The sequence below is a fragment of the Carcharhinus amblyrhynchos genome, chromosome 15 (assembly GCF_965287045.1).
Source record: "Carcharhinus amblyrhynchos chromosome 15, sCarAmb.v2.hapA, whole genome shotgun sequence".
Taxonomy (NCBI): Eukaryota; Metazoa; Chordata; class Chondrichthyes; order Carcharhiniformes; family Carcharhinidae; genus Carcharhinus; species Carcharhinus amblyrhynchos.
The window spans coordinates 51963826-51978348 of record NC_137338.1 but is presented as its reverse complement, the minus strand read 5'-3'; the positions used below and the strand labels follow the sequence as shown (position 1 = coordinate 51978348).

General features: G+C 39.2%; 1 protein-coding gene across 9 annotated transcripts in view; it reads left to right on the top strand.

The window, feature by feature from the left end:
- The window catches only part of dmd (dystrophin), a 1714977-nt gene that overhangs the window by 1250233 nt on the left and 450221 nt on the right, over window positions 1-14523 (top strand). For all 9 annotated transcript variants that reach the window (XM_080203928.1, XM_080203931.1, XM_080203930.1 and 6 more), the window contains one exon: window positions 13816-13980. In XM_080203928.1, coding sequence (XP_080060054.1) covers window positions 13816-13980 — 165 coding nt within the window. The remainder of the gene's footprint in view (window positions 1-13815; window positions 13981-14523) is intronic.

The following is a 14523-nucleotide window of genomic DNA, read 5'->3' as shown; positions in this document are numbered from 1 at the left end:
GACAGGCAATGCATTCTATAGAACATAGAACATTACAGCGCAGTACAGGCCCTTCGGCCCTCGGTGTTGCACCGACCAGTGGAACGAATCTAATGGCCCTCTAACCTAAACTATTCCAATGTTATCCATATGCCTGTCCACTGACCATTTGAATGCCCTTAAAGTTGGCGAATCCACAACTGCTGCAGGCAGGGCATTCCACGCCCTTACTACCCTTTGAGTAAAGAACCTACCTCTGACATCCATCCTATAATTATCACCCTTCAATTTAAAGCTATGTCCCCTCGTGTTCACCAGATTCTCACCAATTACTATGTGAAAGAGTTTTTCTTCATGTTCTTGCTTTATTTGTCAACTACCTTTCATCTGTGCCCACTTGTTCTCAATCCTTCCATCAGTGGGAACAGATTTTCACTATCTACTCTGTACAGATCCTTCATGATTTTCAACAGCTCTCTCAAATCTCCACCAATCTTCTGTTTTCCAAGGAAAACAAGTCCGACTTTTCCAGTTTATATATTAAAGTAACTGAAATCCCTTATCCCTGGAACCGTTCTTGTGAATCTTTTCTGCACTCTAATGCTTTCACATCCTTCCTCCTAAAGTGTGGCATTCAGAACTGGACACAGTACTCCAGCTGAGGCTGAATCAGTGTTTTATACCCGTTTAAGATTATTCCCTTGCTTTTATGCTCAAAACCCTTATTTGTAAAGTGTTATGCTTTATTAACCATGCTCTCAATTTCTCCTGCCGTCTTCAATGATTTATGCACATATAAAGCCAGTTCTTTGAGCTCTCTCACATCTGCTTTAGAATTGTACTCACTATTTTACATTGTTTGTCTACATTCTAACAACCAAAATGCAAAATGAATCACTTCAAACTTCTCTGTATTGGATTTCAACTGCTCATTGTCCACCATCTGTTTATGTTCTTTCGAAGTTCCACATTCATCTCCTCACAGGTCACAGTTTTTTAATTCATCTGCAAGTTTTGAAATTTTACCCTCTACACCAAGGTCTAGGTCATTTATGTATCTTGGGAAGACACTAACCCCTGGGAATCTTTATTGTAAACTTTGCCACTGACTAAAAACACCCATAACCACTATCCTGTATCCCTCAGCCAATTCTTTTTATCCGTATTGCTACTTTTATTCCAAATGCAATAACTTTGCTCACAAATCTGTAATGCAGCACTTAATCAAATATATTCTGGAAATTCATGTACACCACATTGCCCTCATCAACTATATTTGTTAGCTCAACAATAAACTCATGTAAGTTAGTTAAATATGATTTGCACTTAACAAATTTATGTTGGCTTTCCTTAATTGACCTGCATTTGCCCAAATAACTATTCATTTTGTCCTAAATTATTGTTTCTATAAGCTTCCCACACCACAGTTAAACTGACTGGATTGTTGATTTTGAACTTAACTTTACATAGTTGAAACAGTGACGTTTTTCTTCATAAGTGAAGTTTCTCTACAAACACAATTATCCTTTGCCTCTGAAATTGCAATGATACTATAAAATGAAGTTTCTTATAATGTAAGCAGAAACAGCAGGTGCCTCCAAAAAATAGTCGGGAAGAATGATAACAGGTTAATCTGGTATTACTTGAAAGAAGAATATCCAAGAGATCTGTAGAAGTTTTTCAGTGGGATCTTTACCATTCACCTAGGCCTGGAATCTTAGTATTTATAGGGCAGCACTTCTAACAAGGCAGCATTCTGTCAGTATTATAATGGAGTGATTGCTTAATTAATATACTCAGGTTTTGTTGGGTGACTTTAACCCACAATGTTTCTGAACCAAGGTTGAAATGCCATCAACTGAGTCAACCTGATGAAGTAACTAAATAGATTACCTCCTTTGTGAGCCATTGGGTCACAACAATTATTGACTCTTAAGGGGTACAGAGGAACCTGGGTGTTCTTCAATCACTGAAAGTGGCAGAACAGGTTGAGGGAATAGTTAATAAAGCATGTGGTATTCTAGGCTTTTATCAATAGGAGCATAAAGCACAAAAGTGAGAAAGCTATGATAAACTTGTATGAAACAGTGGTTTGGTCTCAGCCGCAGTATTGCATCCAGCTTTTGGCACTGGGCACCAGACCTTAGGAAGGATGTGAAGGGACTAGAAGACAGAAAAGATTCATGAAAATGGTTCTAAATATGAGGAACTTCAGTTATGCAAGTAGATTGGAGAAGTTGTGACCGTTTTCCTTGGACAAAAAAAGGTTACAAGGAGATTTGATAGGGGTATTCTAAATGATGGGAGGTCTTGTCTCGGTAGATAAGGTGAAACTGTTTTCAATGGTGAAAGGAGTGAGAACTTGTGGGCACAGATTTGAGATAATTGGCAAAAAAGAAATGGCGACATGAGAAAAAATATTTTCATGCAGCAAGTTGTTAAGGTATGGAATGCAGTGCCTGAGTATTGTGGAGGCAGGTTCATTCAAGAAGGAATTGGATTAGTACTTGAAATTGAAGAATGTACAGAGATGTGTGGGAAAGGCAGGGAGTGCCTTGAGCTGAATTATTCCTCCAGAAAGCCAGCAAAGACACAATGGGCCAAATAGCCTTCATCGTTCTATGACTCTACAGTGGAAGATGCTGAAATTGGTGGGAGCTATCAGCAATGAGTTTGCTGTTGATTTTTAACTATCGACCAGCTCAGTTTCTGTTTGATAAGTAGGCTTAAAATTGTGCCATTTGCCACACTAAAATTCTTCTGAAATGTTCAATGCTTTGATTCGCAAACAAATTTCTTTGATCTAAATCATCAATTTTTGCAAACAGTGAGAGTAAGAGACAGGAAAACATCAAAGTACAAATTGTGGTAGTCCAGTGGTAAGAATATTTTTCTGTTGCAGATCATTTACTCTTCAATAAGAAGTGAGTGCAGAAAAGTTGGATGAGTTGGGGTTATGAATCTCTCTCATTTGCAGTTTCTTGTTTCATGTTCACATTTATATGGACTATCTCAAAGAAACCCCCAATTGCTCAACCAATCCATTTTTTTAGATTTATCACACCCTGAAAATTATATGTTCTTAGACATAAATTCAAACTTTTAGAATGCCACAATTCATGGTATTGTTATAGTATTAATTGAGATTATTATTCTTGTGATTTGGCTGACAGAGAATTGGGTTAGCTAGTTAATCTGGCACTAATGAAGAAAGATGCTCAGTGACAGAGATTTCCTATTGAATAACAGTGAATGGGTGGAATCCCACTGGCACATATTAGGTATAAGATGCAGGAGTTGGAAATTGGGTTTCACCCAGTGCCTACAACAAACCTCCCACATTTCCAGGTCAAACATAATGCCCACATAGGTTATGCATCATTTTAATAATTTAATCAATGCAAAATACATGTAAATCAGAGCCTGTAGTTTTTACATCATTTATGGTAAGATTGCACTGTGAATACAGCTTACTTATGTGACATAACACTAAAATATACTTCCAAAAAGAAACAACTAAAGCAGTATTGTGGGACAATCTTAGTTTGGGAAATCACTTGAGATACATGATAACCCCTCATGCTCTATACAATGGAACGTTAAAATACAGTCAGCATGGAGAGTCACATGTCATTTTAACAAGTACATTTTAGTCAGCATATGAGGATGTTATCGAGATTAAAGAGTCAGAGTTTGTTTTAGCCTCGAATACATTGGCCTCGACAGGACTAACCAGTGAAATTCAGTGCTACAGGACTGAACTGATAAATTTCCATTGATGTTTCCTTCTGGGCCAGAAGAAGCAGGATTGTTCAGTGGTGCCCACAAGGATTTATCAGGTTTCCCTTATCCCCCAGGCTTCTGCCCTTACTGTGAACCCCAACCTATAATGTCTGGCATTGAAATCAGCTCACTGATTACCTTACTCATTCAAGTCACGTCTGGAAGGTAAATGGTGTGAGCATCTTGTTGATAAGCCAGTTCAAGTCTGAGGGCTGGGCCTGTGCCCCAAGTTAAAATCAGACAATTGCTGAAAAAAGTGCACAATGTAGCTTTATGATTCTAGTTTTAAGTAACCAGGAATCTTTGTTTCCCAAAAGCAACAAAACACACAATATTTTAGAGCCACCTTGAGGTGACAGTATTTTTCAACAGTTATTTATGTGCATTAGAGTGTTAGCTTTGATCATCTAGCTGTAACTATGTGCCCACTGATCTGAAAAGTGAATTTTTTGTGATAATGAATATTATTTAGTTGAAAGCTTTGCTGAAAAATCTTCCCATATTAGTTAGATTTGTTTCTTCTTGACAAAAAGGATGTATTGCCTTTTCCTTATTCATCAGATAAAGGTTGTAAAATGACAACATGAATCAATTCTTGGTTGAACCCTTTTTTCCCTCAGATATTACATTTCACAGGGAAATTGACTTAAGTCAAAAAAAAATTTTTGATGTGGATTAGTTTGAATAGCTGAATTGTGGGTGGCATAAATACCTTGCTTTGTGCTTTTAATAGCAGATCAATGTAATGCTGAGGGAGGATCTGTGAAATCATGATTTCAGATTAATTGCTCACTGTAAGCAGTTTGCCCAAAAATACATGTAGCAAAGCAAGTGTTTTAAATAACTTTAGGATTTTTTTAGCTAATGGCAATAATTATTTTGAGTCATTGTTAATCCACATCCTGATTATTGCCATGCTCAGACTGGATTAATTCCGATGTCTTTCGGCTAGGCATATATGACTTAGTCATGATTAGCCCCATGGTTTTTCAGCAAGGGAATCAAATTACGTTTTATTACATGGGATGATGCAATTCTGCAGGTATCTTGTCTTTATAACCTGCAATTGCATCCTTATGTAATTAGGTCAATTGGTTTGCGGGGTCATATTTCCCAGCTGGAAGCCACAATCCCACTGGCACATATTAGGTATAAGATGCAGGAGTTGGAAATTGGGTTTCACCCAGTGCCTACAACAAACCTCCCACATTTCCAGGTCAAACATAATGCCCACATAGGTTATGCATCATTTTAATAATTTAATCAATGCAGAATACATGTAAATCAGAGCCTGTAGTTTTTACATCATTTATGGTAGGATTGCACTGTGAATACAGCTTATTTATGTGACATAAACCTAAAGGTTAATTGCTTGCTTGATTTTAAAGGCAATAAAGCTTTAATGATTTGTTTTCTTAGTGTTTTTTTTCATTTTTAAAATTATTTTCTGTGTTTTTACTTATGTTCTTTTTTTGCTTCTTTGGCATTGCAATCAGTTCAGATTCAGGTTGATATAAGAACAAAATTGACGAAATGCAGACTGCAAAATCGTTGGGGCCCAATTGTAAAGGAAAGCAGGATTTTGGTTGAAAAAAGAATCACAGACTTGAACAAGAACTCGGGTCAAATCTGGTGAGGAAAGTTCCTGCTAGCAACTATCACCCGCTCCCTCCCAGCTGATGAGTCAGCATCAGCCTCCTGTCGCAAAATACCCAATCTCAGCCACTGTCCAAGAAGTCTTTCTGGACGGATGACAGATTGGATATCTTAAATAAAACCCTAGCCTTGGATCATCATGGGCTCACATCCCCAGCCTTCGAAGCTTCATTGATCAGTTACCCAATCTTGGACAATTCCTTCAACCACCCGTCTCCTGCAACATTTCCACATCCCTGTTTATATCAGGATGTATGTGTTGGTGGTTGGAAATGTTTCCAGAATTCACATAACCATGTCTTACATGCAGCATCACCAAACCAATCTACTTCTTTCTCTTGGATGGTCGCACAAACTTAGCAACTGCCGAATTAATAGACCCACCCTTTTGGTTGCAAGGTTATCAGTTCTGCTTTGATATTCTACTGTAATGAATCCACTTTTCGTACATGTGAATGTTTCTGAAATATTTTGCTTAATCTCATAGAAACTAGAGGCCATTCAGTTCTTCAAGCCTGTTCTGCCATTCATTTTGATCATGGCAGATCATTGAATTCAATATCCTGATCCCCCAATCCCTCCATATCCCTTGATGCCTTTAGCCCCAAGAGCTGTATCACATTTCTTCTTGAAATCAGACAATATTTTGGTCTCAATTACATTCTGTGGTAGTGAATTTCAGACATTCACTACCCTCTGGGTGAAGAAATTTCTCACCTCAGTTTTAAGAAGTTTACCCCTTATCCTCAAACCATCAACCCCCAGTTCTGGACTCCCCTACCATTGGGAGCGTTCTTTCTGAATCTACCCTGTCTAACCCTGTTAGAATTTTATAAGTATCTATGAGATGCCCTCTCATTCTTTTAAACTTCAGTGAATATAATCCTAACTGACGTAGTCTCTCCTCAAATGACAGACCTGCCATCCCAGGAATCAGCCTGGTAAATGTTCTACGTAAAGTCTAAATAAACCACATCTACTGGTTCTCCTTGGTCAACTCTAGTAGTTACATCCTCTAAAAATTCCAGTAGATTCGTCAAGCATGATTTCCCTTTTGTCTGATTGTACCACTGCCTTCCAAATGCCAAGTTATGAAATCCTTGATAATAGACTCTAGCAACTTCCCCAAAAGCAATGTTGGCTCACTGGCCTATAGTTCCCTATTTTCTCTCTATCTCTCTTTTTAAATAGCAGACTTACATTAGCAGTGACTTTTAACGTCATATTATCAATATAATGTTTGTTGCATCTATACAGTGAATGGGCAACCAAGTGCCATGGCTTGGAATGAAGGGCAAATAGGGTTTTTCATATCCTGGCCTGGGGGCATGAAGAGCAAAGAGGACTGAATGGGGCATTAGATAGCAAGGATGTAGCATGGGGAGTGAATGGGAGGGTATGAAGGACGAGAGTTGGAAGACTTTTCTATCTTCATTAAAACTGGGACACAGTCCCAAAGTACCAAGGCAGGCCTTTTAAACAGCTTACATTCACATTAGGCAGCCCCGGAGGGTGCTTCTGAACTTTTTCTTGTGTTGGCTGCCTGACTGCACTCACAGTAGCACCACCGCCTGCCTCCCAACCCTTCAAACAATGACAATCCACTTTTTACCTGAGGACCACAGGTAGACACAATTATTGTCACAATACCCACCTTGAGGTTGAAAATCCCCCAGTAAAAGCTCAATAACACCTGATGTATGTGTAACTCCACATGTGACCGTCATGGAGTGTAAAATAAAGCTAATATCATCCACTAGAGCTACCAAAATAATTAGTCCATTTATGCTGGCGAAATTGATGTAATATTTGTTGCTCCTGTGGCCTTTAACTATAGGTCTGTTAGTAAAATTAAGCAAAATATAAAAATCGATCTGTAATTCGAACAACATAATTTAAGATGAGGAAACTCTCAAACTGGTTAGTTTTAATTTTGTCCCTTATAGAATTCCATTTGCTGGAGAAAAGTTCTCCCCACCTCCCAATTTGTGTCTGGTCCGAATTCTGATTTGTGTATGGTTCAACTATTGGTGTTGGGTTGTCTCAGAAGACAATGGGTGTCCTAATCTAGTAAGAGACCTGGCTGGAGGCAAATGTACTTTTTTAAAAAATACTTTCATTTACAAAACTAACTGTGTACAAGATTACAGAAGATCAGAGGTACTGACAGAGCTGCAGCTCCTCTCTTTGGGTTCCTCACATTCATCTGTCTCTAAGTGTCATCTTTGAGACACAGCGACTGAAGAAAATGTTCAATAGCTGTTATTGGAGTAGTGTTGAAATTAACATTTTACAGTTAAAGCTTCTAATTTAACTAGCTTATCTGGCTCATAATGTGCAATCCTTGCCTGAACAAAGCAATTTTGAATTATTCCTCACTTTTCTCCACTAAATCACTACCTTTAACCAACTTGTCAACTTCCTGAATCAAATCTGGGTTCTAAATCACCTTTCTCTTTATAGTTCACTCTGAAAATAAAATATCTATCTGTTTGTTGCATTTGGACTGTTTCTGGTGGTTTTGCAACATATTTTATCAACCTTCCTTTCCTGAGCAAGTTTTAGTAAAACCATTTTTTTCTTTCACTGGTCAAAGTACTTAAAATCTGATAACATGCACTACTTGTGTCAAATGCAATCTATTTTCAAGTGGAACTCAGCATGAATTAAGCTGCTGCAAAATTTAAAGAGATTTTTAGATTCCTGAGTGTATGATAACTACTGATTGAAATGTTTTCTGTATGGCCTCAGCTTGCGATGTTAAGCTCTGTTTGAAATTTTCTTTGATTTGACTGGCTTCTTCCTGCCACTTTCTCCAATTACGTCTCCTCACAATTGCTTTGATTTCCATGCAACTTCCTTCAAGCATACTTGTTCAGAGCAAGTAGAAATGTTGCATTATGGTCCGAGTGTGACACTTGTGAAATGCCAATCTTCATTCTTCCTTTTCTTCCATCACCTAGACTCATACGCATATAATCAGCAGCACTATTTTTGCCTATTCTGGTGAGTTAGGCTGATGTTTGATTTAGCCTGAAAAATTAAAGCAAAACCAATAACAGCTCTAACATTTGGAAGATTTAGTTGCAGCCCAGTGACTATATAGCCTCTTTAAAACAGCTGTTTACAAAATTACTGGAATTTCTACAGCATCTCTATCACATTTCTGAAAAACGTTTCAGAACTTAACATACAGTCAATCATTGTAGTAATCTAGGGGACTATGGTTGCTCATGACAATACTTCTCTCCACGGATGATATTTCTGAGTATTTCCAGTATATTTTGTTTTTATTTAAGGTTTCACGAACACTATGGAACAATTAATCTACTTTTGGTTGTGGTTATTGAGAGAGGAATGATGAGAGAGAACTTCTCACTGCTTGTTAAGTGGCACATCAATACATTTTGAATCACCATAAAGGTAGACAGAACCATTGATTGATGTAAATGATGTTTTATCCAATGAACAACTTTTCAGGCAATCTGGCGCTTCTTCATTACTGTAGTGTTGGTCTGATTTTCAGGTTGGAGGCCCAGAAATGATTTTAATCTATTTGACACAGAAGCAAAAACAGTACCAATGAAGCCAAATTGGCAGCCAACTATTATCTGGAAATGTGTCTATGATAGATAATAGATCAACATTGTGGGTGATTATAAGCCAGTACTGTAATACTCTGAAGAATAATCATACAGACTTGAAATGTTAACTCTATCTTCTTTCTTCACAGATGCTGCCAGACCTGCTGACATTTTCTAGGACTTTCTGTTTCTATTTCAGATTCCAACATCCATAGTTTTTTGCTCTTATATTACTGTAGTATTTGGACAGAACAGACATTCCTTTGCATTTTGTTCCTTTACTGAACACTCCTCCAATTATGTTAATGGAATAAGACAAGGGATAGAGTTCTATGCAAAATATTTGTTCAGAATGAGTCCCCAATGAGGACTTCTTTCAAAAAACACACTATCAAGAGCCATCTGAAAGGCATGAATACACGTGTAAATAATTCATTTTATTTAGGAATATACAATATTTCAGTTTAACATCTTTCCCCTGTCAAGTTGCAATTCATTAGCAATATGTTGAGAACGATGTACATTCTTAAAAGCTATGCCTTGAAAGCCATAAAAAACAATGTTTTAGGCGATTCTCCCAGCCCCACTGCATAGCAGGCCAGGAGGTGTCAGTGGAGACGGTGTAGCTTCCGGTTGGGTGCCAGGATCTCTGCACGTCTCGGCTGCCAGATCTCCGGCACCGTCAGCTCTGCGCCAGAAAGAAGCGCAGAGCTGACTAAGTTATGTAGATGGTTGTTTACACCTCATTAGCGGATGCAATCTGAATTTTCCAGGCCTGCTCACCTCTCCACACAGACACAGAGCCCCCTTCCCCCCTTCCCACTCCCTTCCCCCCGCCTCCAAGAGTGTTTTGCTGCAGCAGGGTTTACAACAACCCCCCACTAGCAGCGAGCTGGTGGCCTGGCCCCACTGGAGTGAAGGAGAGCCATTTAGGCCCCCCAGTAGGTCGGGGTAAGGGGGATGCCTGGCACTGTCAAGGGGCAAAGTAGCAATGCCCAGGAGGCACTGTGGCACTGCCCGCTGGGTGTCAGGCAGTGCGGGGCAGGGGCCTATTGGGGGGGAGATCGGGGCGGGGGGGGGGGTGCCCCACAACCACTCTGGATCCGTAATAGAGGATGAGGCCAGCATTTGCAGTTGGCCATTGGTGTGGGCAGGGTGGGTCAGCCTTATGGGGGTGATCAGGACTGCAGGTTGAGAGGGGGGAGGTGATGTGGGTGGGTGGGGCCACATGGCCTGTTGAGCTGGCCAGTGATCTGGAGGCTGGCAGTGTGGCGCTACTGATCTCAGCACTGATAGATTGTGCATGTGCAGTGGCCTGCTCAGTGCTATGTTGCCGTCCTCTCCAGCAGGAATATGCCCCATCCCAGATTTTTAGCGTGATTCATGCTAGAGCATTCTGTGATGCATAGAGTGTGGGAGATTCATTTTGAAAGTTCTGCTGTAAAGACCAGTTGGATTTACTCCAGCTTTTACCCAAATTTGGCACTTAGAATCTTTTCTGGAGCATCCCACCTGTTTTTGTTTAATCTTCCTCTACTTGTATGTAAATGTTGCCTTTAGCACACAACCACACTTAAAATTAAGAATTGGGACATTATAACAAAGAAGGAAAGGTTAGGAGAGCATTCTAAATCCTGGTCAGAGATGGATTGTAGGAGGAACAGGAGATGGAGGGATTTCTAGAGAAAAGATGAAAGTTGAACCTAATAGGCAGATATGTCACAGAAACTAATGGTGGAATGAAGAAATGAACAAGAATTTGGAATCTGAGGAACTGATAACACATTTGGATAAGGGTAGGTTTCAGTGATATAGAGGAGGAAGACCACAGTGCTATTTGAACACAAATTGGAGATGTTGAAGTCTAAAGTGCTGTGCAAACAGGAACCAACCAACGCCGATCAGACCAGCCAATGCAGATTAGCAAGGATAATGATGTTAAAACTTGGTGAGGATAGGATATAGACAACAGAGTTTTGGATGAGTTTAAATTTGATGCATTAATTCACTTAAATACGGCAGTGAATTTCACTCCAGCGACCTCCAGTAACAGAAGGAAGGGAGGAGCCATTAAAGGCTGTGGCCTCTTCCCCTCAGTCTGAAAAATTAGATGGCAGAACAATTATGGAAGTTAAAGTCATTGAGGAATGCAGCCTTTTAAGCAAGGAACTTAAGTAAGGGAGAATGATGGGAAATGGGACAGGTAGCTTCACCTTGTAGGGTAAGCTAGCATATGTCCACTGTTACGAAGGGACGCCTAGAACTCAATAGATTAGAAGAGTAAGGCACAGGGATTGAAGTGCACAGGAAACATCTTTAAAGTCAACTTGGTACTTGTCACTTTGCCAACAATTCTAAATATGGATGGAACAGTCCTCCATAGATTTTACCATTATAATTTGGGAATTTTCTTTGTAGTGGTCATGTGGCACAGTGGGTAGGGTCATTGCCTCTGAGCTAAAAGTTAAGGGTTCAGATCCCACTCTTTTGAAGAGGCATCCAGACTTGAAATGTTAGCTTTGGTCTTTCTCCAACAGAAGTTGTCAGACCTGCTGAAATTCTCCAGCATTTTCTGTTTATATTTTGGATTCCAGCATCTACAATTTATTTTTTTATCATAATGTTAATTCAATTCCTTTTCAATCCGAAATTTTCTCTTCTAAAATATACAATTATGATGACCAGTTTTGCTTTATACATTAAACCCATTGCATATCAAAATGGTTATCGTTTTAAATAGTAATTAAAACAAACTATTTGAACCTTATTTTTGTTAAATAATCATAGATGTTAATGGAATTCAATGAAAACAAGTAAGAATATTGGCTGAATGTTAGAGTTTGAACCTTATCCACAATGACTGGGTTACTGGAGTGGAGCAACTAATTTTGCCCAGCACTTTATTTGTGAATGTACTTCCTGAACTATCCTGATTTCTAATTTGAACCTAAATGAGGTAGTATTCAACTATTTAATGAAAAGGTCTTCCTCATAATACTTAAATGTTTCTCAGTTATGGCTGGTTCTGCCATTGCCAACACACAAGAGAAATTTTACTTCTACTTACTGCAACTTTGGCTGGATGTGTATTTTTGTGAACTCTTGCATAAATCATCTTGTCAGAGAGAAAAAAGATGAACCCATCAAGATGAGAGAGACATAGTTGTATGTATAAAGTATCTCTCAAGACCTCAGGGGGTCACAAAGCACTTTGCAGTGTTGTTCTGTTGGAAGGAATCTATCAACCAATTTTTGCACCTAAATGTTCTCCAACCGGCAATGAGATCGTGACCAGCTAATCTGCTTTAATTACATCGGCCAAAGAATTAAAATTGAGCTGCACAAAGGGAAAAACTTTGAAGCAATGTAATGGGATCTTTTACATCACCAGCAGCAGTTTGTATTTATTTAGCATCTTTACTGTATTAAAATATCTCAAGAAAAGAGTGATACCAAACAAAATTTGGTAAGTAGTCTCACAACACCAGGTTAAAGTCCAACAGGTTTATTTGGAATCATGAGTTTTCGGAGCAGTGCTCCTTCATCAGGTGTCCAATCACCTAACAAGGGAGCAAGCTTATGATTCCAAATAAACCTGTTGGACTTTAATTTGGTGTTATGAGACTTCTTACTGTGCCCACCCCAGTCTAACACCGGCACCTCCGCATCAAACAAAATTTGACATCAACTCACAGAAGGAGATATTACAGCAGGTATCCAAAAGGTTGGCCAAAGAGAAAGGCTTTAAAGAGCATCTTAAAGCGTGAGGTTATTTGCCCTCATGGACTGTGGACATTCTGTCAATGGCATCATCTCTTGCTTAATTTGCTATCACCATTGCTGTTGCTATGTTTCATTGATGTTCTAGGTCATGTATCTTATGAAGAGGGACTGCAGCCAGACTCGGGTAGTTGCTCTTTACTGGTTTATTTATGCTGTGTTGGGTCACTGAGCAAGTGCGCTGAGTGCTGCCTATCTGCTCTACTGAGTTTCTAGAACATGACAGCTGATGTCACAGATACGTCACGGTCTGCATCACTGGTTATCATATATATTCTTTTAACATCATACTAAAGCATTGAAAGCAGATGGTGTGGACAGTCGGCGTAAGGCTGCAAACAGGATGAGGAGGACATTTACCTGAGGGGCCAAGTGGGTCGTTGGTTTAACGTTTCATCTGACAACACAGCATTCCATTAAAAATTCTGTGCTCAAATCTCCGGCGTGGGATTTGAACAAATGACCTTCTGATTCAGGAAACAGTGCTGCTGACTGAGCCATGGCTATCCAGAATAGAACCTAGTGTCACAGGATTGCAAACAGAGAAGAGCCCACTATAGCCAGCAAGAATTGTACATTTGCGTGGGAGTGCTGTGTTCTGAGTGTGGTAAATAAAGCAGTTCATAAACATTGGTTCTCATAAGCATTCAGCCAGTTAAACGTCACCAGTCTGTCAAATCTTGCTGCACCTCAGCAGCTGTTGTCATGGAAACAGTTATTTCTGAGGTCTCCTCCTGTGGTTTTAGATTTATTGTCTCCTGTAAATGGCTCATCATCAGAGATTAGGATGGCTGGATTTATCATTAATACGTTGTACTCAGACAGGCTGAAAGTAATATCCCATTAATGCAAGCTGGAACATGCATATAAATGAAATGGGGAAGAACTGATTATTTCAATGCAACATAAATTTTCAACAAAAAGTCCTTTGAGTTCTGAGACTCAACTGCAAAGTAAATGTTCCATTAAATTATAGTAAGAGTTAAAAATGTTGATCTGAATTAGTTGCAATTTTCTTGTGCTCTTTTTGTAGGTGTCAAAGAATCTGCCTGACAAACAAAACGAAATAGAAGAGTTGTTGAAGGACATTACACGCTTTCAACAGCAGCTAAATCTGTTAACACTGTGGGCATCTTCTACAAAGGATCAGTTGGAGTTATACAAGCAAGCACCTATATCAGAAGTCTTTAATATTAAGGTAAACAACCATATATCATTATTGTATCTCTTTAGAGTAGCATTTCTCAGTCTAAACTGTATTGAGCAGCATTAGAAGTTTGCTGTGGGCTGCTAAGAAAAGCAGTGAATCAGCAGTTGGACTAGAGGTTCTGGAATGGAGGTTGGAAAACAGAATGGTTCTACATAAGACTCAGTCTATTTGATTTGATTTGATTTATTATTGTCACGTGTATTAGTATACAGTGCAAAGTATTGTTTCTTGCATGCTATACAGGCAAAGCATACCATTCTTAGAGAAGGAAATAAGACAGTGCAGAATGGAGTGTTAGAGTCATAGCTAAAATGTAGAGAAAGATCAACTAAATGCTAGGTAGGTCCACTCAAAAGTCTGATGGCAGCAGGGAAAAAGCTGTTCTTGAGTCGGTTGGTACATGATTTCAGAATTCTCATTCATTTTCCCGATAGAAGGTGGAAGAAAGTATGTCTGGGCTGTCTGGGGATCCTTAATTATGCTGGCTACTTTTCCGAGGCAGTGGGAAGTATAGATAGTGCCAATGGGTAG